Source organism: Meleagris gallopavo, chromosome 11 (assembly GCF_905368555.1).
Source record: "Meleagris gallopavo chromosome 11, MGAL_WU_HG_1.1, whole genome shotgun sequence".
NCBI lineage: Eukaryota > Metazoa > Chordata > Aves > Galliformes > Phasianidae > Meleagris > Meleagris gallopavo.
The window spans coordinates 11,773,019-11,800,458 of NC_139414.1; the positions used below are offsets into that span (position 1 = coordinate 11,773,019).

Below are 27,440 nucleotides of genomic sequence, written 5' to 3' on the forward strand. Positions count from 1 at the left end.
GGAAGGTAACAAAGGATACGACCGGTCCAAGGCAGTGATTCAAACATCCAGGGGCATTTTGTGACTCAGAGTCGCCAGGGTTTGATACTGGCATTTGGATTTGGATTCAGTTCCTTCAGCTTAGCTTTAGGAGAACTGAAAGATCACTTGAGGACAATCTCCTGTAAGCACCCCCTTACGGAGATCTCCTCCCTATCAGTTCCATCCAGCAGGGTGGACTGAGACAGAACTGTGCCTGTTACCCTAGTAATATCTGCCAAATACATCCATACTCAGTAATATTGTGTAATCGGTCACATATGTACAAAGAAACATTTGGATTGAATAAATGTGTCCCACATGTCAGGAGCCCCATATAACACAACCAATAACATATATGGGAATAAAGAGCAAACAGTGTTAGTTGGCTTCAGGGACTGCAAAGGCCTGAACAATACTTACTGGCAGTGGCTTCCAGTCCCCGTAATAGTAAAGCTGTGAACACACAAATAGCTCATCATTAGATAATATCTCAGCACGATCTCCTCAGAGAGGAAGCCAATTACAAACTCCCCAAGTGGCAGGAGGGCAGCAAGCAGCCAATACAGACTGCTTCGATCCTGACTGGTGCTCTGATGAAAAGGCAGATTCTTTTTCTTGACATGACACAAACAAGACGAGGGCAAAGGACTATGTCACTGCTGAATTTGTATCTCCGTGATCCATCAGAGACAGCCTGGAACAATTATAATTCACGCAATGCACCTTGCTTCTCTATCGGAACCTCTATTTCTGCTAACAGACTTTTAAAACCAAGTTATAACCAGATAGTTCCTTACTGATTATTCCTGTGCAGATGTTAGAGAGCAATTACTACTCTAGCTAAAGTTGTTATTACTGCAGGATCCAAATGTTTTCTCACTATGTGCTGCCTTCTAGCACTAAGATTGCTGTAGGTCCTAATTACTCTTAGCCATAGCCAAGTTACACGGCCAGCTCATCCTAGGTCACTGTGTCTTCCTTAAGTGGGCTATCAAAAACACACTCACTGTAAAAAAGATTACAAAGCAATTTGCAATGTGCAGGTCCCATTGGAAGCATTTGCTCTCTCTATAATGATGGGCAGAGGACTTTAAAATAAAACAGAACTTGTGACATGCTGTTCCCAGTGAGCATATCAGCCTCAGAAACACTGCCTGGGAGAGGGAGCTCCCTATCCTGTTTACCACATCCAGGTTTAGAAAAAGAGAGAAACGATCACGCAAACTCCCTTAGGAAGTCCTTAGGATCTGTGCCCTAACCGGGTTAACGGACTTATCTCCTTCCATCTACTCCCATAGAATTAAGTTTGACATTTATTGTATTCATATCGCAGCCTCACTAGCGATGATCGGATCGCTTCAGGTGTGCTCACAGACAGCCCGTGGAATTCTTAGAGAAACTGGAAGCGTTTGCACGGCGCTCTCGAGCTCTCCTTCACACAGCCGCGGTCAAACTCACGAGCACGCTTCCGTGACACTGCTCAAAGCCTGCCCTGCTCCGCCAGCGCCCAGCACCGATCCGAGCCCGCGCCGAGCCAAGCCGGACCCTGGCACCTCGCAGCGGGCAGGGCGGAAGGGGAAGAGTGGGAGGGAGATGGGTCAGAGGGAGGATGTCCCGGGAGATGGGTGGGGAGAGACAGCGGGCGAGCTGGGCTGGGCTGCAACGCCCCCCGCTATAAACGGAGGGGCCGGGCAGCGGAGCGAGAGGAGCGGCGCGGCCGGGGAGGGAGAGCCCAGCGTGACCTGAGCAGCGCAGCCCGGCGCCGTGCCAGAGCCGACGGGGCTGAGTCGCCCGCCCGTCGGCGTGCCCGTGCGGCGGGGCTACGGCAGTGTACGGCCTCCGCCGAGCCAGGTAAGAGGGGCCCCGCCACGGCTGTCAGAGAGACCCCGGCCGGGAGGGCGCTGCCGGGACCCGGGGGGCAGGAAGGCGGCTATGGCTGTGGCTAGTGGGGTAGGGTCGGGCCCGGCTGCGTTTGAGGATGGAGTTGGCAGAGGAAGCACCTTATACTGGCAAAATGCAGGCATTTAAATCCCGCGCCCTACCTTACCCACCGAGAACCACTTGTTAAGCCCACATGTATCTGTTTTGGAGACAGACAGACGTCCCTCACGTTCACAGCTATGCCACGTGTGTGAGCTCTCTTGTCTTTGTCAGCAGCCTGAAGATAAAGCCGAGGCACCCTCTGCCAGATGGCACCAGCAGGGCACTCCCCAGCAGCCAGCCCTCCTACCCCTAGGCATGGGCAGATGAGCACTTCAAGTATTTTTTTAGTGCTGAAACCCATGATGTAAGCTAATCAAAAATCACCAAAGGCAGTACAGAACATTTTCTAGACTTACGCAAGTATGGTTTTTTTTCAGAAAGGGAAAAGAAACAAACAAGTCAGACAGTACAACTTCTACCAGTTAGCAACTAGCGCTGGTTTCATCAAAACTGAAGTAGCATGCAGTTTCCACAACCAGACTTAGACCTCACCCTGCTTCCAAACTCAGCTTTGATTTTTAAAACTGAATACAGAACATCCTTCAACATCAGTGGGTGAAATTCTGTAACACTTCCTGCCCTCCTACTCTCCGTACATTAAAACACCAGTTATTTACTGGTATTGAAGCTCTGTATTCTTCCAATCAAATCCACCAATCAGATCACGGTATGGACAAGCACTAACTTCAGGATTTAATTTTGCTAATTTTTATTATTTCTACAAACACACTGGAGTTAATGAGTTGTATGGCAATAAATGATAGCAGGATTCTGTCCAGAGCTTGCTCCAGTTCACTGTAAATTTCCATCCATTAATGGCTGTACTCATTTTGACTGTTGTGTTACATAGCATGGGGCAGTTTAGTAAACAGACTCAGGCAAATTACAAGCCCCAAAAAGGGATTATGTTAAAAAAGGCTTTTTGTTTAGTTGGTGGCAGGGAGCAGGAGAAGAGGGGGCTGTCATACCTTTTCACCTTCATGAACCCACACACGCCACTAAAGTGATTAGATTTTTGCCTGAGCAAGAAGGACTAAGTATGGCCTGGAGCAGGTAATTACCATGGTGATCTAGAAGGGCTCTTTCCGCTCTGTTTTAGTGTCTGACAAATGTTTCACACCCCTGACTGCGTCAGTCCCTTTTGCTTGTTGCCATCATAATCTTTTATAGTATCTTTCAAAAAATACGAAGTGTCTGCAGGTTAAGTTTTCATTCATTTATTAAGAATTTTAACTGTGTGCCTTTCCATCAAGAACATAGCATTTCTGTTGCTTTTCCCCTCTACTACTTGAACTGCAGAGCAGAGAAATCTCAGTTATTTCTATGATGTCCTCACTAGTTTATGTTGCTAGACTGAGAAATAGAGAGGTTGAGTACAATTAAGAGGTGGAAGTCATGTTTATCATGAAATCATCGGTCTCATTCTCTCCTTACTTTTAGCAAGATAGTAGATGGAAAGAGTTAATTTTTGTACTGGAGGAAGGCAAAAATAGAACTATTTCCTGCCTTATTGCTTGGAAAATGTACCTTGCTTGGGTTGGATGGCATATGTGAAACGCAATTAGAAGTTACTGGCTTAAAATACAGTAATTGCCAGCCTGAAACCCAGTGCAGCAGAAGTAAGGATAGCGCTGCCTTCCAGTTTAAAATGTCACAATTCCACAACCTGCTGAGAACAAGATGCAAGATTTGCACGTGCTACCTGCTGAATATTATAATCTTTAGTTATGATCAATATCTAAAAGTATCCGGAAGCATCTTTTTGCTACTGGTTGTAGTACTACAGAAGCTGACACATGCTGAAGAAAGACAGTGATTTATTTACACTTGCTAGAATAATTCTGTTGAAACATAGGGGCTGTGTTTACAGTCATGCAGATAGGAGTTGGAGAGCCTCACATGAAAAATTTCAGAGAGCGGGTAGTCAATGCATCTTTGTTACCACTGCTACTTATTCTCTTTTCTATAAAGGAATACATCTAGGGAGTCTACTTGCACTTCCTGTGGTTCTTCACTACAGCTCTGCTTATTAATGTGGTAGTTTAAATCTGCCATGAACTACAAACTCCTATTACACTCCCAGTTAAACTTTTTATGCAGTTGTAATCTTGGTTGAAAATGTTTTAAACAGTCACAAATTACTTGTACTTGATCACTTTCTCTTCTTATCTTTGGACCTTCCTGTTATCCAGAAGCTACTAGTGTTACAAGGAGTTTTCATAAACTGTCTTAGGACCACTGCTGCCCAAGTCTTAGGGCATCTAAGCACGCTGTGAGAGCCACCCAGTTGTTTCTTACTGGCTGGCACATCTGTTCCTCCTACACTTCAACTGTCCTTTTCTCTCTTGGGGACTTCATAAAAGTATAAGTTTTGTCATGAGTTGGATAGTAGACATGGATATTTGTGCATTATTTTAATCAACTACTATGACTCTTTCTACTTGGTTGGTATTGTGCTTTTTTTATTTTATTTTTTTCCAATAAGAGGTGAAATAAACTAAAATTATATCTCAATATATTATACATAGAGCTGAACTGGGGAAATGGGTTATTAAGGGTAGACCTACTTAGGCAGTTCACCCTCACCTGTCTGCAACAAGAATATTGGCAACTAAGCAACCTATCTCCTCTGGCAACCAAAATGCTAACCTAAAGAGGTCTGAACAACAACAATAACCCCAACACCCAAAGCTATAACAAAGGGAGCTTGGGCAGGTAAGTGAAACAGCACAGGCAGAATGGAGACTGCTTATTTAGTGGGTAACTGGATCATACTTATTCCAACAAATGACAGAGCAAAGAGGAAAAGAGGAAGTGAAATAAGCACCAGCAATATTTCACCCTGATTCCAGTGCTAGCTAAAGATTAATTTCACATCAGACCCCTTGCAAATTCTTACATCTTCATTTCAAACCATCGTATCTCTCCAGAGAGTATAATCTCAAAATTCTTTCAGACTTGCAAGCCTGATAAGGCTTACAGTTGTGAGAGCTGGAACATGGTATAACCCGGTCACTGCAGGCCCATAACAGTCTTTTTGTGTTGTTCAGCTAATCCAGACTTTCAGTACCCTCACTGCAATTTTAAGTCTTACCTGGCATACTGCTGATGTCTGCACCTCATGTTCTCAGTTGTGCAACAATTCTACTGGCCCTTTGTGCTTACATTGTGTTCTGCCATATGTTCCTCTCAAATTTTAATTAGCAATTTTGCTGCATTCTTGGGTAGTAGTTCTGGTTTTCTGACAGTTTCTCCTTCAGGAAGCTATACTATTTTTAAGAAATCAGCCTCTGCATTGCTAGGATCAAGTTTGATAACCTAGGAGAGAGGAGTGCAGAGCATCACAGAGACACGTTAAATATTTTGTAGAATTCTGAAGACAAATGGAAAAATATGTATTGCTTATCAAAAGAAGGGAAAGTGAAGGGAAGACATTTTCTTATTTCTTACTCTTGTATGGTTAGTGTATATCAGGCTAACAGGAATAAAGGGGTTGCACTTAGTGAGAATTGAACCTAGCTAGTTATGAAGACATGCAGACAGGTCATACTCTAAAGGTGTAATGTTACTTCACAGGTGAATCAGAGCAGTTCTAGCATTAAAATTCTACACCAAGTTGAACATTTTGCGTGTAGACACTAGCTCAAATACATTAGAGAGTTTTAAATAGACACAGAAGGATTTACACTTCAAGTATAAAGGTGCACGGACCTCACACAGGAGGTCCAAACATCGCATCCTGAAGGTCAAAAAGGTTCCAGTGAAGCTGTTTTTCCATATGCTCTTCCTATTGCACAGAAAGTTACTAATGTTGTTATTTTGTGCCGCCTCCTTCTGGTCTTAAAACCCTGCAGTGAAAGCAAGCCAGTAAGCTTTTGCTAACCACAGTATTTAAGTTCAATTTCTATCAACAAATGTGTCACTTAAAATCACTTTCACCAATAAAGTGATTGTACTTAGAACACTTACATCATGTTGTATGCCATCTTCTAAGACTTATCCTTTGCTTCTTCCACCGCCCTCCAAAAAACCCCAAAAAAACAATTGACAGATGTTATCTAGAAGAATGTGTCATTTTTGGAACATTTGGGGGAATTTAACAAATCTGACAAATAAATACAAGGAGTTATGATATCTGCACTTTTTCTTACCTGCACTGTAACAAGCAAGTGAAAAGAGGTGATCTTAACTGTAAATCCTAACAGCTGTGATTGTTTGAGACAAAGTGCACATGAAATAAAATAGCTGGTCTAATGATTTACTGACATCCTCAGATAAATGATGGATTAGGCTAAAATTACTTGGAGCTTTCAACTGAATTGCAACGAAGGGTAGGAAAATACCATGCTTAAAATGACATGCTGTTAACTATTCTCCGTTGCACCATCATCTGACAGAACTACAGATTTGGGGCTGTTAGGCATCTTTTACAATTTTCATTCTATTTGGTTTTTGCTTGATAGCAAAACTGTCCAGGTATCCACTATATAACAACACTAGCTAGAATGCTTGGTTACTATTTGTGGTGTTTATCTGCTTTTATTGTAGTTGAGTAGCATTTCTCTTATAGGCACAGAAAATGGGTAATAATTGAAGACTACCTCCCAGCAGGAAAGTGAGATCAGATTGGCAACGAATGGCATGATTGAAGACAAAAAGCCAGCTTCAGCACAAGGTAACATTGGCAGTATCTAAAGAAACTGGTACTGAATTTGGGCAGAGTCAATGCTTAGACAGTATTTCACTGTCTGAGGTAAAGGCTAATATTAGAGTTAAGGCCAGAACAAAGAGTGATTTAACCAAATGCTTGTTTTCAGCTAAATCATCTGTACCTTTATTTCTGATTGTCAAATTCTGATCAATAGTTCGCTAGTGGAGTCTAATAGTCAGTAGATGAAAAATAGGAACAAAAATACAAAATAAAACAGCATTCCTGAGTCCTCTCCATTTTCTGAAAATTGAGAGGGTTACACCAAATGAGAGCCCTGTGCCTCAGCGTTTTTAGCTCAGAGGGACTCATGCAAATAGTAAAACATTCCAGAAAACCACTGAACAGCTGTACTTTTATGTTGGGGGGCTTACGCAAGGGAGAAAAATGCACTAGCTGACTTCCCTAAAAATGTTCTGTTGGCAGTTATCCTCAATTTAACCCTCCTTTAGCATCATCACAGCCTGGGCAGACCCTTTGCTCAAAGCAGCAAGCACGTCTGCATCTTTGTATGTCTAAACTTGTTTATTTAGAAACCATGCATGCCCCTTTTCAATCTAACTTTATAAGACGTGTGTCTCCTTCTCATTTTTCTTCACAAAAATTATTTTTTGGCTTTTCTCTTTTCTCACCTAATTCCTGTAACCTCAAACTAAACGTTTATACAGTTTTCCTTTCCTCCCTATGAACCCAAGAGTGAGTCAACTACTAGTGTTGGTAGCTGCCCAGAAGTTTCTTCCTCCTCAGGTACTGTACTTCACGTGAGTCAACAAAACACTTGTTTTCTAAGTAGGACTGTAACTCTTCTGTTAGATTTGTCTCTATTTTACTATTGGCTTTGTTAACTGGCCAACAGCAACTTATGTTAGGATAGTTGCAGTTTTTTCTCAAATCAAGCTTTTATTTGGGTAAAAAAAAATAAATTATATATATATATATATAATATTGTTATTATATATATATATATATTTATGCATGTGCTTTCCAAAAAAACTCATTTAAAAAGGGCTTAAAAATATTTTGAATGCAAGTACATTGTTATCATGCTGTTTTGTTTCACCAAGAGTTCTTATGCATATCATCAGGAAAAAAGTCACATCAGTGCAGGACAGCCTCAATTAATAGTTTTCCTAGCAGTAAAGTAGAGCTACTGTGGCATATTTTGGAGTGCACAGTGCTATCCTTCTCAGTTATGTTTGCTTGAAAATCAAGAGTGCACTTTATTCAGGGTGCAATGATTCACAGCATATGAGCTTACCCTTGTGGTGTTCTTTGTTTGTTTGTTTTTAATGGATTTAGTTGTTGTTTATTTTTATCAGGTTTGGGTTATTTGGGGAGGGAGAAGCAGGGTAGGGCAAGTGCATTTCACCTTTTTGGGCTGTGCCATCCTTCTTGGTTTTGTTATCTTTCTTGGTGGTACTCAGTACCTTTAAGGGAAAATTCTCAGAGCCATAATGGTAAAGAGATTTCAATAATTAATTTTCTTTTCAAGACAAATGAATAAATTTTATGTTGGGGAAAAAAAAGCAAACAGGAAACAAGCTATACATATTTGGCAGAACATCTATTTTGCTATCATTCTATTAAGCATGCAGCTTTCCAGACAAAGCACTAGGGATCACAGTATCTGTTTTTTTCATGGGCAGTAACACCTTCCACACTGTTTTAAATTAAGGTATCTGACTGAGCTTTCATTCTCTTTGATTAACCCCTTAGCACCTTAGTAGTCCAACTGACTTGTATCAAAAAAAAAATCACAGGTGCATTGCTTATCTTCATGTTTGGCTGCTCATCAGATTTTCTCCTGGTCCCCTAACAAGAGTTTTGTTTAAGTGAAAGCACGACTGGGCCTCTATGTTCTCCATGTTATACTTACTAACAGCTACAATGCCACTAATTTCTCTTGGGCTTAACTGCATTACCATTTTAAAAGATTTGGGGGGGGGAAGGAAGGAGGGGAAGAGGTCTGAATAACTCTTGTACTTCAGCAGTTACCCATACTATTTTCTTTCCTTTCTGCCTTTGGTTTCCTTTTTTCTGACCCTAATGAGGTATTCATTAAGAAGCCTCCATGCTGATCCTTTGCTTTTAATCTTTTAACTTTTCCCTCCAGGCTGTTACTAACATTTTCATTTAAGGAAAAAAAGTCTTTTCTGAGGCAGATTGCCATAATGCCGTATTTTCCCACCATAAGAATATCTAAATTAATTATGTAACAAAAATAATCAAGTGCCTCAATCAGACCCAGTGAACCAAGTCCTGATATGCAGGGCTGAATTATGACACATGGAAAACAAAGCTTCTTTTGAACATGGGCGTTGAAATCTAACATTCATTTCCTTACACAGAAATTCACAATACTCTTGCTTTTGCTTTAGAACTTCTCCAGTAAGACAAACAATATTTTTCACAATGAAGTCAAAAGAAAAAATGCTCAGCATAAGATTTGTTTTTCCCCAGAGCCATAATGCCTTGACTAGCAGGAAGTTTGATAGGAGTCGCCAGCCAGGTTACTAGAAATGCAGTGCTGCACTGGCTAACGTGGAAGTTTTAACTAACATGACAAGGTGCTTTAGTGAGTTTGATGTCTTTGTCCACGTATGATGCTGCATCTGCACGAGTGCTTCTCTTTCAGCCAATGTTTTTGCAACTAAAATTTATCAGTCACTTTAACCACTGGTGATAGGTGAAAAGCAGGAGTACAGTTCATTAAAGCTTTTTCGTGAAGGAAAGCCTTTTAAATAACAGTGTGCAAATTTTTTTTTGTCTCTTCCACTTTGACAAATTAGCTGTTGCTGCAGATGAAAATGCTTGTATTGCTCTGCACAATGCATTTCTCAAACTTGAGAAGTCTCCTCTGGCTTATTATTTATTAATTTACATTTTTATGTATATTTCTATATATTACTATATATCTTCTATATTTTCAGGTGGAAAAAAAAGTAGAACTACAAAGTATAATCTGCAGATAAGACTGTGTTCTTAGACATAAATAGCTTTAGATCCCCCAAGGCTCCACCTGTATTTAGCTTAATGGCAGGAAGAAGTCTCTTTGAGGACTGATGTATATAAGTAAGGCCTCACACACAGCACAGTATTTCCATATGGTCAAGTGTTGCTGATGTGCTCTACAACTTAGAGGAATATTATGCACGTAAAGTCTTGTAGCATTTTTCTTACTGTTTTACAAGGAGGTACAGAAACGCAGTTCCATCACTTTTGTCACAGGACCTTTGACATTTTTAAACTCCACGTTACCTTTGTTTTAAAGATCTGCAGTGAGAATATTGTGCCATCACCAGACTAGCTTGACCACTACTACTACAATGCAAGTTTCTTCAATAAAACTAGACAGGGAAAAGGTGGCTGAAGTACAAACAAATCGACTGGCTAAATTGAAAAATGAGATCATACGAATGAGGAAAAAAAAACCAGAAAACTCACCTTTCCTCAAACATTTGATGTGAGCTCAGTTTGATAATTGTATGTCCATCATTTCATCAATGTTGCCTTTCATTCCTCAGTTCCATGAAGGTAGCCGTGTGGGTACTGTTTCTTCCTGCCAGGTCCAGTTCTGGTCATAGCAATGCTTGGAACAATTGGTACCTCTAAGTTGTACCTTAAGCTGCAAGTGTTGTCTTTATATATTCAAACATTGTTAAGAGGAGCAGATCTTCAGGCTAAACCGGTAGATATCTCTATGCTGCTCATAACATTGTCTCATCCTTGAGCAACAGTAGAGGAGAAAGGCTCTTGTCTTCAGAGCAAGCTGTGAAAGTGGCCTTCCCAAAATATGACTGCCTCCAGGTGATAGCTGTGTTCCACTAAACTTGTGAAACCAATGAGTAATACAAATATCTCGATAGCAGAACTAAGGACGCACTAAGACATACACTTCATCAAGAGTGAATGATCAGAGACTGATGATATTCCCAACAACAAGGAAAACTATAACTCCTTATTAAGCTTTGAGCGCTCTGCAGGTTTTCTCCCATGACTTGGGAAGTAAAAATGGCAGTTAGTGCTTATGAGCTTAAGCTCATATGCTTATGAAGATACCCACAAGATCCAGTGAAGAGCACCACATAGCTTTAAAGGCATAAACTGATTAATAGGTATATGATATACCCAGTAAGTCAAACTGTGATTTTTATATGTGACCTGAAAGGATGTAAGATATTTCACATGTGATATGCCCTCTTCTAATAGGAGACTGGATAAGTGCTTTCAGCAGTGCTTTTTTACTTCAGTAAGTCCTCCCCCACCTTGTATCCACAGCCTTTTTAATGTAAGGCTGGAACATAGAATTGAATCAAGCCAAGAATTAATAACAGCTCCCTTATGCCTCAGGTTGGTGGAGTTCACTGTAGAAGTTTATAGTTCATTCTCTGTGGAAATAATGATGCTAATAGAAGCGTGGTGTTAGGTGTCCAGAAGCTACATTTGCATAGTATGTGCACTGCTGTGCAATTAAAAAAATACTTTAAAACTTCTTATTCCATGGAACTAAGCTATCAAAATAGAAACTTAAAATTCATCAAGTTATTTCACTTGCTCTTAGCAAACCTGAATTTGATTTCTGTCTTTTATTAAAAATAATCACATGGGGCACACTATATTTTATATAGGCAATTCTGGCTGCAATAAAGGAAATGTGTTAATCCACTCATTTACTATCATTTGGAGAAAGTAACCGTGCATCACGTAACCTTTCACAGCTCAAACTAATCTCACTTTTATTCGTTCTGGGACTTGATGGCTTCATTCTTGTTAACTGTGGACTCTTTTGGGTACTTCCAAATACCCTAAGGGTACTACATAACGAGACATCACATCTGAAATTATGAACGTACACTGAACTGTATGTTTAGAATAAAACAGAATCTTATGTTGCCCTTCAAAAAATTTTTTACAGGTTAATTTTGAAAATCTTAGAAGTTCTAGAACTGCCATGATTTGAAAGACTTTTCTCTTTCTGGCATTATGCATTAAATGGGGCTGTTAAAAAAAAAAAAAAAAAAAAAGAGAGGAGCTGATAAGTCCCTGCTAAGTAATCTTTGTTTGCATAGTGATTATAAATATTTTTTCTCTCCTTGTTTATCACCAATCTTCCTTTCTGGTAAAACTAACTGATAGAACAGAGATGCAATAATAATAATAAATAATAATCCATGCTGATGGGTAATGATAGTTAATGGCCTCATTTGGAAATATTGATATATCCAATTGCCTTCTGTGTCTTTTAGAAAAAAGTGGCCATTTTCCACCCTGTGGTATAAACAAGAAGAGAGACCACCTTCTGCTTCAACTCATTTTTAAAAAGGAATTTGGGTATAGGTTAATAACCTAAATGAGAGAAAGAAGATCTTCATTTCTGACAAGACTGAGCAAGTGTCCCAGGACTGGGACATAGGGATATCACTTAGAGATTCCATTTTCAGACATCATCATCTCTGAAGCTTTGCCTTTTGATGTTTAGTTTAGGAACACTGAACTAGAAGTCTTAAGCTAAGAATTTATTTTACATTCTCATTTTATTTATTTTTTTCAATTTTAAAGTTAGTGCTATATGGATAACTTGACATTCTTATCACTTAAGTATTGTATGTATTTTATTTCCTTAAGGCATACTAAACACCAGAGAGTTTGCTTTGTTACAGTCTTGGTCAAAAAATGAGAACAGATTGCTCTCAAGAATAAACAAGGAAGGAAGAGACCAGAAAGTTACATGGAAAGCTGTAAGCTACCCAGAAGACTGGGTACACCATCAAGCCAGAACAAGTGATCTATAAAACCTCCACCTCACCAAAATTTCCCAAGTGGTTAGATAAACAAACACAGTGCATGGTGAGAATGGTTAGTCCTGCAGTGTTTTGGAGTGCACATCTACATTTATTGAACCTCAGAATGGTTTTTCTCAGCTGTTAAGGGGAGGAAACTAAATTTCGTGCTTATGTATGAAAAACTCCCAGAGAACAATATTTAGTGCTAAGCCCTAACTTAGAAGACTAGAAAAATGAAATCTATGAACTAAAATACTTACTAAAAGTCAATTACTATACTTTTGGCTATCCATAATGAACGATCTGTGGATTAGTCAACAAACTATTGTAAAAACAAACAAGCAAACAAAAAAGCTTATAATCACCATGCTAGTGTTCTAGTGAGGTTGAGAAATTCTAGTGGAGTTAAGCAATCCTTCCTTGAAGGAATACAACTTTGTAGAAGTATGTATATCAGGATTTCCCAACTCTTGGTAGGAGAGAAAAAAAAAAAAAAAAAAAAAAAAAAAAACAGATGAGGAGGGAATTGGTAGTTAACTGTGGCCAAAGAGCTAAATTTCCAGTGTTCCTGGACCTTGCAAGTACTACATGAGTATGTGAAAAAGTTGTCCAAGCTTTCACTTCCCCTGCAGCTAACATTAACATCTGTGATGTTAATGCAGTGTAAACTGTTGGAAAGGGCATCCAGAAGGTTTGTCACATATTACATAGAAGTATTACTAAATGCTTAATAATACCACAAAGCTTTAATAGAGATTTGTTTTTCTGAAGCCATATTTTTCTGTTTTAAAAGTCTTTCAATTGTAAGGACTCAAACTGGGTCATAGTGTCCTAGAACTAGAACAAGTCTCTGGCACTCCATGCAGAACATGGCACTTTTCTCAACTGCCTCCAAAACTTTGGGGATTAACAGAAGACTCTTAGGGCTGCCTAAGAACAAGCTGCAGTGACGAGGCTGGCCCTCTGGGTTGTTCCATCTCCCTTTCAAACAAAGGTGGTCAGAAGGTGCTCTGGTAATACAGCATACCAGTGTGGAGCGATCATAGCCTCAACTGAGTGAGGCCTTGAAACATTTTATGGGTTCTAGATACTGTAGAACGGATGATTTGGGTGGGTGTGGTTGGAAAAGATACTTACATTTGCAAATGATGAAATTGTTTACAACTCAAAAAAATACGTTCTACGCAGTGTAAAAATCACCATTTGCATAATAAAAGCTGTGTGGGATCACATTGCCATTTCATCACAAAAGTAGTTCTGAAGTTGCTTTTTCAGCAATAAAAACTTCCTTGAAATACACATTTGAGTCAAAATAACTTAGAATTGCTTTCACTAATATTCTGTCTAATATTGGAAAAATTATGTTTTGACTAATAGCAGGCATAGTTAGTTTAGAAAGAAATGTGGTTTACTGAGTAGGTGCCACTTCTTCTTCCTACATTATTTAGGTAAATTATACTTCTACTCTCCTATTCATTTTTTATTTTTATTTTTTTTTGTTTGGCTTGAAAGCTTTATAGTTTAACTACATATGTCTAAAAGTGCCAGGGCCCTCCTCCATGACTTGCTGGTGCAAGAACTGGACTGAAGGTCTGCAGAACCAGGAACATACTAGAATAAAGGAAATTAGATATAAACTAGTATGTAATAAAAGAAAAAGTAAATGGTTCACACTGGTATGTAATACTTTACATAAATACAGATGTTTTTGATAGAATTTTGTTTTGTATTTATATCTTGAATAATCTTGAAGGTGGTATTTTGAAAACTGATGATACTTGAATATGAAATAATTATTTTTAAATAGGAAATATGGACCTCTAGTGGTCAAAAGATATATTATACTAGTTAAATTCCAAAGCAATTCAAATATCACTGCGCTAAACTGTGTTATTTTCCTTCACGTTTTCCTCCTCCCGTACCCAAAACAAAGCATTCAAAGTAGCCTCCTCCTGCCTGATTTCACTATTCACTCATTCCTCAAGCATTGATGTTTCCAGATGAAAACATCTTTTTATCTGCCCTTTTCACACATAAAATTTGTCTAAAATTGAGTAAAGTTGAGAGATACTTAGGAAAATTAATGAGAGTAACCTCTGAAAACACACAGCAGAGATGCTCATTCTTTTCAGCATAAATTATGAAAGCCATCATACAGAAGGACAGACTCTTGAAATGTGCAAGAAGAAATAAATACAGAAAAGTTCTTACAGAGAAGGTCAGAGTAGATAAACAATTTATGTTTACAAGGTAGCAATAGCTAGTCTTCTGCTAGCTAAAAAACAAATGATAAGCAATTTAGAGTTTTGAGGAAACAAACCCTATGAAGATCATTAGCACTTTACGTGTCACGTACATAAAGCTAGCACAAACAAAGTTATTATTTTTCTGTCAGCTCCAGCAAGGAGAAAGAATCTACATATAAAAAGATAAATATTTTATTCTTAAGTATAGTTTATATATGTATATATACACATATATATTTACAGTTCTGCAATGCAAGACTGTCAAGAGAACACCAGTACACATCTCCTCTAGGTGATTCAAAGCAGCAGTTGTTAAAGTAATAAAGCACAAATAAAACTTTAATTGCTGCATGTTAAGATAGTGTAAGCAAAACACAAGTTAACTAAAATTTATTTCAGATCAGTGTCCCACTGCTGCAAAACACATGAATATGGATGACACTCCACCTACCTTATGGAATAAGTAAGAGTAATAATTGAGTACAGTAGGATTACTGGAAATATATTAGCATAGGTCATACAAATACACATTTATACAGTTTTTTTTTCTTCAAAAGTACCAGAGCATACTTCTGAAGTAAAAAGTTAAGTTCGTCACTATGACTCAGGCACGCAGTGAAAGCAAGCACCACGAAACTGACAGCAATTTCAATGGAGTGGCAGTTGCTTTATGCAAGACTGAATAGGAGGACATCTATGCAGAGGGCAAGTTACAAGATTCTGTAAATTCTACTTGTTCTCATATCAAATCACTTTTTGTTCCAAAACTGCAAAAGCAACACCCAACTTGACAGTAATAAATAAGGATCTTTTGAAGCTTACTTCTGTTCTTGCTGCTCCTGAGCCAATGCACAGACAGGTTTCCAGTTCCACACTGCCTGCTGCAGTTACGTTTCAGCAGTATGTTTGTTTATTGTCACTCACCACGAAGTCAGATACTGACCTCTGTGGAAGATAGTGGTAGTGATGACAGGAGGCCTGGGCACACTGCAAGGCCACGATAGTGTCCTTACTTGCTTAAGTGTTTGCATTGCTCTCACCCTGCTCAATTCACATATCAACTGTAGACTAAAAATACTTTGTTAAGCTATGAGTGAGGAAAAGTGGCTGTTAGAAGAAGCAACAAAAGTAAGAGCTAGGAGAAAGGTAAATATACAGCTTTGCAGAACGTCCAGTCTCTTCACGCTGGTGACATTAGTCACAGGGCTCCCAAGCAATTGTCCTTCCCCCAGTTCTGGAGAATGGATTTATCATTATTACATGAGCACAGATTTTCTGCAAGACTATTTGCTCAGAGAGACAGGAACTGCACTCAATTTGTTTCTTATGCTCATTTATCTTCTAAATCCATATTTGTTAAACAGTAATTCTGTTCTCTGGATGGATTCCTACTCCATTTGGTGCAAAGTATTTGTGGAATATAAGCTTGGTACTGCTCAGGAGCTCCAGGAAGGCAAGGGAGGGGCTTAAGTAGGCACATTAAGTGGGAAAAAAAAAACATTTTTAAAAATATTGTGAACAAGGGGGTTGCAATGCTAGGTAGAAAAAAAAACCGCAGTGAGATAAAGCATTTGGGAAGTATCATTAGTTTCTCAGCAATTAGAAAAAGAATACAAGAAATTAGGAAAGGAGTGGGAGCTAAAATCTCAAGATAGAGGGAAAAAGCTTGAACCGCAAGAAAGTAAACATAGTTCAATACTGAACATACTGTTCCAAACATTTTACAGCCTCTTCTCCCTGTGTAATAATTTTATATAAAATTAGAATGCATCATCCTCCAACATGGTAATATCATCTCATTTATGAGAAAAGTAAATAACCTATCATCATCAGAAAAAAAAAAAAACACCACCACATTTCCTAATGGTGGCAGGGTTGCTCAGTCAGAGTTTACTTAGTTTGTGTCAAAGCAAATATTAAAAACACATTTTTTTGTTTAAAAACTGACTTCTGACATCTGCTTACCTATTTATAGCTGATGAAGTTCTCACAGAAAGCCACCGTCTGTGTGATCTTATCTTTCAGCAGGCAGAGTGCTGTTTACCTTGTATGGGCCTAGCATTCCTCGTTGTTTCGACAAGCAGTTTAATTAGGATGCATGTTCACCCAACAGAAGCAATGAATGAAGTGGTAAATAATAGTTGGTAGAGCAGTCTGAAGCATTTCATTATCAGTGACTCATTATAATCATTGTAATTAAAAAAGATAAAAGGTCAAACAGGACAGTAACATACAACAGGGGTTTGCTGCTCACCAGATAATTTGCTTTAAGATTGATGTTGCCACGCCATTCACAATCACTTCAATTCAGTCTTTGTAGAAAAAGCTCCTTGTGTATCAGCCTTCAAATGATCCAATTATCATTATGTTAGCTCAGGTCATTTAAGATGGAATTATCTTTAAATGGAATTATCTTTGCACAATTTCAATACTTGCATTTAAGTGGACAGTGGTTTAATCTGTTGTGAATTCCAAGAGAAGAAAGTTGCACTAATCACTATTTCTGCAACACTTTCAAGCAGTCTGTAATACATCCTACGTGGAAGTATCTGCTTACATAAAGTGTTTATAACCATTTATCTAGCCTTGGAGAAATGTCTTGCTCAGCCTTAAATGGGCCTTGCATACTTTACTGCAGGCCTGATTTGCAATGCTGACTTCAGTTTCATAGTACTAACTTTTCGCCATTATCTCAGTGGGTAAATAAGCAAAGGATATAGGATCCTAAAGTGATTTGGGTTGGAAGGGACCTTTAAAATCATCTAGTTCCAACCCCCTGCTACAGGCAGGGACTCCTTTCTCTAGACCAGTTTGCTCAAAGCCCCATTTGCTGCCTGTGGTAGTGAACAGAGCACACAGCACCAGCACGTAGGTGGGGAAGGTACATATTGCCAGACTTCAGTGTTGTAGAATCTATTATTTACTGTCAAGCACTTCCACAACCAAGGGCTGAGATAAGAGGATTTATCTTGCAGTCTTTTTGTGTTGGTGCTCCCTGTCCTATGAATAGGATGACCTTCCACAGAGCCAGACACCAGGTACTGTAGAGAGCCAACAAGATAAGCACAAATTGTCATATGTGATCAAAATGGAGTACAAAATATGTGTAACGTCAAATGTATTTGCTTAACTTTTTAATATCTTAAACATGGTAGAAAAAGGTGGTGTCATTTTGAAGCATTGAGACTAATTCATAGAATAAATCAGAAAGCCTGGTAGGTATTACATATCTTGACAAAAGATTTGTCATTGGCTAGTTATAAGTATTCCAGTATTCAGAAATATCAAGATCCTATGTCTTGAGATTGCCCCATTTGATTTATTGAATCAACTTACTGACGCAGACCTTATAGTAGAACACTAGCTAAGGGGGAAAAAAGAATATTAAAAGATAATTAAATAAGGGCCAAAGAGAGACATGCTCAAAAGGTCCTGACTGCAACCTGTATTCTGTGTTCAGTGCATGGCTTTTCCCCTGACCTCCTGTATGGGCTTTGCAGATGTGTATCTGTGTGTCACTTTCCTGTTAAAAACAAAGATGAAAAAGTCAACTATTCAGGAATAAGATTTGTCTCCTAGCTGGTGCGCATCAGTCATTAACACAGTAGCATTCTGCCTTTACCAGAAACATGGAATGGCTTGGGATGGAAGAACCTTAAAGATCATCTAGTTTTTACCCTCCTGCCGTGGGCTGGGTTACCACCTATTAAATCAGGCATTACATCAGGTTGCCCAGGGCCCCACACATCCCACCCTTGAACGTCAGAGCTAGCAATGAAAATAATGAGCAACTGCCTCCGTAACAGCACAGCCCACACTGCTGAAAGAACAAGTATCTTTCTGAATATATACTGTTTATACAGAAGTGACTTTACAGGGTTTTTTTTGTTTTAAAGCCAGTATATTTCACTTAATCTTGTTTTCAAGCAGCACAGACTGGGTTGGGCTGACAGCTGTCAGGATCCTTCATGCAGCAACAAAAATTACTCTGCGATAATAACTATTGATTTTTATTTTTATTTTTCTAAGTTTCCTTTCTTTCTTTTTGTTTTGTTTTAAGTGAAGACTGGCTGTTTATTCACTCTGGAAAAGATTTAGTATCAGACTCACAGCTAAAGTCATAAATCATTAATAAGAAAATTAGTCCTGCAAAACACACAAGCCCTGGCAAACCAAATGAGTGCCATATTTGTACAATTTGTACATAGAATTGATGTGGTCTAGAAGAATTTTTCTTACCCTAAGACTACGACTTCAACACTTTGGTACGTAAGTTAGTAACGTGAATTGTGCCTTCTCTAACATCCTTATACGCTATTGCTGAGGTTATTAATTAACAACAAAGAAGCACAAGCCTGGATTTTCACAGATTTTTTTTCTTTTTTTTTAGTCATTCATAGTTCAACATCATATTTCTAAGCCAGACAGAATCTAGGTAGCTTCTGAATATTTAAGGTCCAACAGAAGACTATTCCCATCAGAGATCAAAATAACTTTTATCTGAATTCATTTCTTTCTTTGTACTTTTTTTTTTTAACGTACACAGTAAAATGATAGTCAGAGTGCTAAAGCATAGTTTCTGAGATATCCAGATAGCTTTGCTATAGAGATACAGCACTTGATTATAGGAAAAAATAATCTAAATAAAGACTCTGGATGTACAGCTATCTGCCGTTTTGGGTCTCTATTATTTTTATAACATACGTTCACTAACACATTGTTGCATTTTAATCTGGAACCTTGTTCAAAAATTGAAAGAAATCTGTTGGATTCTTTTAGTGTAAATGAAAATTAGCAACGTACAACCAACTCCTAGCACTATTACATCTGCTATATTTTGCAAGGTCTACTTTAAAATAGAAATCAGCTGAGAAAACAATGAAAGATAGCTCTGTGGCTCTCCCTCCCTCTGTTCCCTACCCTCCATTTGTTTATTTCAAAGGCATTGAATACTTTTGTATTGGCTCTCCTTGACTTCTAGGACTAGAGGGAATAGCTTTAAGATGCACCAAGGAAGGTTCAGGTTCAATATTAAGAAAAATTTCTTTGAGAAAGAGTGGTGATGCATTGGCACAGGCTGCCCAGAGAGACAGTAGAGACACCATCACGGTTCTTGAACACCCGTGGAGATGCGGCACTGAGGGACATTGTTAGGGGGCAGTATTAGTGGTAGGTGGATGTTTGGACTAGATGATTTTAGAAGTCTTTTCCAACCTTAATGACTCCATGACTGTCTTAGTGGATATAAGTTGATCAGTTTAAAATGGTGGCTCTCTGCTTTCTCAGTATTTTCAAGAAGCTGTAATGATCAGCAGATTATGAAGACACATCTGTTACAGAAAAAGAATTTTCCCTTCAGTTTTTGTGGGCTGAGAATCAGTATTCTTGGGTTGATTTGGGCTTTTTTTTTTTTTTTTTTTTTTTTTTTTTTTTTGTTATTATTATTATTTATTGCTAAACTGTTACATACTGCATGGCTCACTTCCAGGTCCCTGTAGAGTCAGATTAAATCTCCAGCTATAGGTATTGTAGCAAGGCTGTAACATATAATCTAGTTTTTCACTCCAAATCAGCAAAGAGCAAAGTAAAAGAAACTGCTGGTTCCATCCGCCTGCCTTCCAAACAAAAAATGATTCAAGAGAAACATGCATTTTGAATTTCCCACTCAAGTCAATGCAAGTTCCAGACAAACAAGCGCTTTGTATTTGAGGCAACTGCTATCTATGGTGTCAGGGTAAAATTTTGCAGAGAATGAACTGCATATTCACAACTTGCTGATTGCAGACCTGATTACTGCTTCTATTCAAAGCCAGAAAAGAACCCTACGTTCATGTTTTTGGAAGGAAATTCCGATTTCGCAGACAATGAGGGCAGGATATGGCCCAGGAATTATAAAATTGACGAAAAGCATGAAACACCAGTAGCATTAGCTATATAAGACAAGCACATGGAAAGAAAAGCAAAGGAACACTAGTAAAGAGATAATACCATATATTTATGAATAAAAATTAAAAGGGGAAAAAATCTGTTTCCATTGCTTTCCATTTAAGTTTTTCAGGAAGAGTAGTGATTAGTAATGGGATGCCTACAACCTAGTTTTCAACTGAAAGTCATAGGCAGAAGTCAGTTAATGAAAAGCAGGTTAATTGCTGACTATTCCATGTCTGATGAGTAAGAAATGGAATTTGCTACAATGATTTGTATCCCCAGTTAAGCAGAAAAATCTTGAGATTTAATTGAAACTTAAAAAATAAATAAATAAATAACAAAAACTTAAATCCCTCATGAACAATTTTTATTTCCTCTTTTTGCTCCCCCTCCTCATAGGTTTGATCTTCACATTGTTTCCTTGAAACAAGGCCACAGCAGAAGAGATCAAGATGGTCCCAAACTATTCTACTGAAGAAACTGTTAAGAGAATTCACGTCGACTGTCCTGTTTCAGGAAGGCACAGTTACATCTACATTATGGTTCCAACTGTTTACAGTATCATCTTCATCATAGGCATATTTGGGAACAGCCTGGTCGTTATTGTCATTTACTGCTACATGAAATTAAAAACAGTGGCCAGCATCTTTCTGCTAAACCTGGCACTGGCTGACTTGTGTTTTTTAATAACTCTGCCACTCTGGGCAGCCTACACGGCCATGGAATACCAGTGGCCTTTTGGCAACTGTTTATGCAAGCTAGCATCAGCAGGAATAAGTTTCAATTTGTATGCCAGTGTGTTCCTACTCACGTGCCTTAGTATCGACCGCTATCTGGCCATAGTACATCCAGTGAAGTCACGAATCCGGCGTACCATGTTTGTTGCCAGAGTAACCTGCATTGTCATCTGGCTCCTTGCTGGTGTGGCCAGTTTGCCCGTCATCATTCATCGTAATATATTTTTTGCAGAGAACTTGAACATGACAGTCTGTGGCTTTCGATATGACAACAATAACACAACACTGAGGGTTGGGTTAGGTTTATCCAAGAATTTACTGGGATTTTTGATCCCTTTTCTTATCATACTAACAAGCTACACCCTAATTTGGAAGACCCTGAAGAAGGCATATCAAATTCAAAGAAATAAGACCAGAAATGATGACATTTTTAAGATGATTGTGGCAATAGTATTTTTCTTCTTCTTTTCCTGGATTCCTCATCAAGTGTTCACTTTTCTGGATGTATTAATTCAATTACATGTAATAACAGACTGCAAAATCACTGATATTGTGGATACAGCTATGCCCTTTACTATTTGCATCGCTTACTTTAATAATTGTTTGAATCCTTTTTTTTATGTTTTCTTTGGAAAAAACTTTAAAAAATACTTCCTTCAGCTAATAAAATACATTCCACCAAATGTCAGCACACATCCAAGTCTCACTACAAAAATGAGCTCCCTCTCGTATCGACCACCAGAAAATATACGCTTGCCCACCAAAAAGACTGCTGGGTCTTTCGACACTGAGTGATGCATTTTGCTATATACTTTTTTCCTGAACAAGGTTGTGAACGAAGCAGCATGAATGACGAAATCCATCTGCAGTCCCAGACATCGCAGCTTACTGCTTATTACAGAAACATCAAATCACCTCAGCAAAATCACAGTACAAAGATTTAGCAGTGCCCTTCTATTTTACATTGTGCAGAGGACTGCCTGATTTTCATTTTGTCTTACTTTGTTGAAAGCAGCATAAATGATAGGACAGGTACATCAGAGTTTGTCAGCATTCTGCCATTTGCTCAAAACTACAGAAGATCTCTGAACTTAAAGGAAAAGCTTCTGTAAGTGACATGAATTATGAAGAACCTGTTTTGCACATGTGAGCCAAGTTTCGCTAAGTTTTGTTTCAGGCCCTGATGGAACTACACTGCTTGGTTTTGGGTTTGTGGGGTTTTTTTGTTGTTATTTTGTAGGTTGTTTGTTGTTGTTCTTTTTAATGAGTCATTTGTCATTGTATTTATAACTTGTTTTTCAAATATATACTTTATCTACAGGCCCAACTTAAATTGAAATTTAAGGACCATGAAACTGGTCTCATTCTGATTTGTGCTACTATTTTCCATTTTTAAATAGCAAAATCTCATAATATATGCAATAAAATGCAGGTTTATTTATTAAATATAGAATAAATATATTTTTAGATTTATATTCCTAATTAGAGATTTCAAACATTTCTTCAAACATTTTTATCCCAGTGGGTATTTTTATACTAGTAAAAGACACACAAATAGGGTTTCCTCACATTTCTCAATGGTGTGCCATGCTGACTGAAGAACACTGCTTATGGAGTGGGCTAATTCTGTGCTTTATGCAACTGTTGGAAAACAGAAGTTGTAGGACAGAACTGATCAGAAATCTTCAAGCTATTTTTGTAGAATAACCAGAGTAGTCTATGAGAAAAGTACCAACTAACGAGATCCATTCAGTTTTTCAGAATTCTCGGACATTTAAGCTTGGATTCTGACAAAAGCATTGTGATGCTTTTAGTCATATCACTAAATAACACTAAATAAGCAGGACCAAACTTTGTCCTTGGCATTTACTTCATTGCTGTTCACTTATATGAAACTGATCCTGGAATGAGGATTATTTGCTCTATGTAGACCTACATTTTATTTGTATGGCATAATTTCAAATTTGTACTAGCATAAATCAGAACAAAAATCTGGCTCAAACTCTCCACACAAATGAAGGGGAAAAGGTGATAAGAAGTTCCAACTCCTGAAATCCTCACATATCCTTATAACCTCAGATAACAAACTCCAGAAAATATTTGCTCCTGATTAACTCCCATTTATTTTCTTCAAAGATAAATGAGCTCGTAAATACTTTCCAACATAATAAAACTTAAGAAAAAAAATTCCAAAAATTCACATATTTGTCACATAGACAAATACACGACCCAGGAGAATTTGTGGTATTTATAATCTTCTGAATGATATCTTTAATGTTGCTTAGTTAGCAAGCAGCTGGATTTTCTATAATTCCTATTTACATCTGTGATGATTCACAGTAAAGAAGTAAAACTTCTACAGCTGTACTTCATTAAAAATACTCTTTCATTGAAGGTTGATTTAATTGAAAGCTATTTAAAAAATCTGATACCTGAATGTGTCATTTAGGGACCACTGAGTTATTCTCACATATGGCACTTTATTTTCAGCTTATATCCTTACACAGGCATGTGAAATAGCCATTCTTTGAAAATAAATATGGCAACAGTGCCATGCATTATAAATAGCATCTAGAGCACACAGTAAGCTGATGAAGGACTATCAGAGCTCGCCATCTATCTGTATGACATTTTGTTCATGTATATGCATACAAGTCGAACTGCATCAGGAGTCTCCAATGGAAGAAGTAGCTCTTTCTCAGACATGATTCGGTGTGCTGTGCTTGCCACCTGCTGGACGCAGCCACAAATTTTTCATCTTAAAAGTTACTAAAGGAAGAAGCAGCAATATTTTCTGCCTCTTGATAGATCTGCAGATCCTTGCCGCTGGCAAAACTCCTGTAGAAGTAACTGCTTCCTGGATGGACAATTCTGTATTCAGCTCCCTTGGGAAGGAGCAAAGCAAGCGTTTCTTCAACACCTGCTGATTCCTTTGGTCACCAAATACCAGTGTCCCAGACTACCACAATGCATAGCTCATTTACAAAGTGTTGACTGTGTTACTACAGGAGATATCTCAAAGAGCACATAAATTCTTTGATTATTTTTGCATACATATATAATAAATAGAAAAAAAAAGCATACTTGTGCAAGCAGTAACTAAGTATTTAACTGAAATGACTCACATTATCAGGAAGACAAAGAAGCAGAGTCAGTAGTGACTATGAAACTATCACAGGACAAAACAGACTAGAAGCCATTAGATAGTGATTTTCATCATTTCAAGCTGTATCTTGCATTTTCAAGAGTGTGTATCCTAGCTGCTGGTGCTACCTGTGTCGTGGGAAAAAGCTAGGGCATGCACATTCTTCTGGGTTGCTCCAGGAAAGGCAGGAAAGGATTGCAGCTGTTGTGCTTTGAACGAAATGCTAGCCTTGAATAGATAGCTAATAAATAAACAACACTCAGATATTTTTTAATTTTTTTTTTTTTCCTCTAAGGGGTTGAAGCAGCTGTCAAGGACAGAATCCTATTTTAGTGTTTCCTAAACAAAAATCAATAGATACTGAAAACCACCTATATCCGGAGTTAAAAGTCTCCAGCAAATCTAACAGGGCAGCAGCAGAGCTAATGCCTCCAGAGCACAGCTGTTACTGCATGCAGCCATGTACTACAGATGCTCCCACAGAGCCTCAAACCAAGAGTCAGTTGGATCCCCTTAGTAAACTCACACCATTTTCTTCACCCATCCTGCTGTAATCAGTGCAGGTACTGAGAAACAATTTGTTGCTGAGCCCTGCTATCCCCTACCCACATACTTGCTGAGAATCCTTGCTGGAGACCTGTGAGTGAGGCGTGCAGAGCAGCAGTGCCACAGGGTGCAGGGTCAGGCCGTTCTAGTCACAGTGTCCCCTTGAAGCACCTCAATTTAATTATTCTGATCTTCAGCACGCAAGATGCGAAGACTCGATACAAGTTTGGTTTTTGTCTGGTCATCTGTTAGGTGTAGATAAGAGCAGTTCCTCCTTGGCCTTTGTGATAGGCTTGGGACTGCATGGTCCATACTGAGGAGCAGGCAGAAGGCCAGAGAACCTCCTCCTTGCCAACAAAGGAGAGAAGAGTAAGGTTTGGCCCTGTAGGACTCTGCCACTTCGGGATATCTTTGGATTGAGCCTTCTTAACTTAATATCAAAATACGAACTAGTTTCATGTACTTGAGAACAAACTCTCACTCTCCTAAAGAACACAAAGTTAGTTAAGATGCAACAATATTACATTTTAAAAACAAGTATCCAAAGTACTTTCTATTTTTAGGGTATCCAAAATTAAAATCCTTGATGTGCTTTTTTGTTCCCGTACTCTCCTGGTGTGTAGATCTCAAGACATTAGTGGGTACAGCACTTAGCCCTAAATATAGGGCTATCACAGTTATAGTCTGTTGACTTGTGTGAATGAATACTGTCTCTGTGCTGGAGGACTAATTGCTAAATGACATTATACTTGACATGTACACGTATAACATCTATTTCTATTTATTGTGCAGTTGTCCCTTATGACTCATGCTTCACACTCCACTCTGTACTGGCTGGCCCATTAAATGCCTAGTCTGAATCATACTGTGTGCTGAAAAACATTAATTTCAGCAAAGCCCTTACAGATACAGTGGGGATTAATTTGGGTTCTTAGCTCAAACAATTGTTTCATAATCATATTGTTAATTGAGGTGCTGCAGAGGCCACACATCCTTTCCTTTACCAGAATCACTGTTAAGTTGATGAGAACCACCATCTTGGAACTGCAACAGCAGCAGACAATACAGTAGGATTCCCAGGTTTGGTTTGGTTTTGCTTGCATAGCTTCAGCAAAGATTTATCTTACTGACCTGCTTTTTAAGTATTTTAAAGTGCAAGTATTCCCAGGGAGAAGAGTTTGCTGTGGAAACAGACAAACAAAAAAAACAAACTAGGAGGAAATGGATGGAGCATGGAGAAGGCCTAATAAGGAATTTGTTAATTTCAGAAATACTTACTGCTGTATGTAAATAATCAATTCTATTTTCACAAATTTTCATTTTGTTTTCTGTTTGCTTTTAAAGAACCTGAGAAGAAACCTTTCAGCTAAGGGTTAAGAACTTTCAGAAAATTTGGAGAGGCTCTTTTAAGTTTCTTTAGAACATCCTGCTCAGTTTGGAACATATCAAACCATTCCTACCCAACTCACAAGGTCAGGGTCTCCAGCTCTGCTCTTCTGTGTCACAGGCTTGGCCAACGTATCATCCCACAAGGTAGTGCAAAGCAATGAAGTTGTTCTATCAATCACTAAGTCCATCTTATCAATGACCTCGCTACCAAGGCTGAGTTAACAAATCCGCTACGCTCACAGCAGAGCTGTCAAGCTCATTGTCGCTGGTGAGTTCTGCAGACGTGGCTATACAAGAAATAAGTACAGACCATGTTTGAGACCAGGATCCCGCAGTCTTTGTAGTGGCCTAGTGCTGTGTCCTTCAGCTTTAAAAATACCTTATGAATAACGTATCAAAAACTAGCTATTTTCATTTCAGTATTTTTGTGCAGTCATGATTTGTGAAGTGGTGGCTGTAGTGTTTTCTACTTCAATAGAAGTAGTTTTATATTGTAAAAAGTTACTATTATAAAAGCTTCTCTTGTCTGAAGTATTATGAAAAGATACAAAACGTGTCATCAATAGGTAAGATCTTTGTGAAAGCTATCTTTGTTGCTGTGTTAGTCCACTCAAAGAAGAGATTTATTTCTATCTTACTGGAATTACTCAGTATTATCAGTGTCTTAGAAACCCATCAGATAACTGTATGTCCAGAAGAGGCAGATAATGTGCTGCATATAGATCTATATCAGCTTGGCCTGCCTAGCCTGAACTCCAGGCTTAGTTTAGAGCACAGCGTACAAATTGTACAAATACAAAAGAACAGAAAATATATACTGTAGTAGTACTATGTATAATTAAATTTGCTGAACAATTATGAAATATTCAAGGAGCTAAAATAAGGCTATTTTCTTAAGTTTTGATCAAAGCGCTTTTATTTTTATACCCTTCTCTAAGAATTTGGTTTTGCATT

The 27,440-nt window shown here is 38.4% G+C and overlaps 1 protein-coding gene and 1 long non-coding RNA gene across 45 annotated transcripts in view; one reads left to right on the forward strand and one right to left on the reverse strand.

Moving 5' to 3' along the window:
- Positions 1-27,440, reverse strand: part of LOC104912536 (uncharacterized) — a 376,736-nt gene that overhangs the window by 312,142 nt on the left and 37,154 nt on the right. Inside the window, exon 1 of one of the 42 annotated variants that reach the window (XR_014885680.1) lies at positions 10,157-13,968. The exons of the other annotated variants lie outside the window; for them this stretch is intronic. This is a non-coding gene — a long non-coding RNA (uncharacterized LOC104912536). Of the gene's footprint in view, positions 1-10,156; positions 13,969-27,440 lie in introns of those variants that run through there. 42 annotated transcript variants of the gene reach the window in all.
- AGTR1 (angiotensin II receptor type 1) lies at positions 1,666-25,957 on the forward strand. Of its 3 annotated transcripts, XM_085232420.1 has the most exons (4): positions 1,666-1,872; positions 6,575-6,679; positions 7,408-7,459; positions 21,069-25,957. In XM_085232420.1, exon 4 carries the CDS (start codon positions 21,122-21,124, stop codon positions 22,199-22,201), a length of 1,080 nt encoding a protein of 359 aa, XP_085088546.1. In that variant the 5' UTR covers positions 1,666-1,872; positions 6,575-6,679; positions 7,408-7,459; positions 21,069-21,121; the 3' UTR covers positions 22,202-25,957.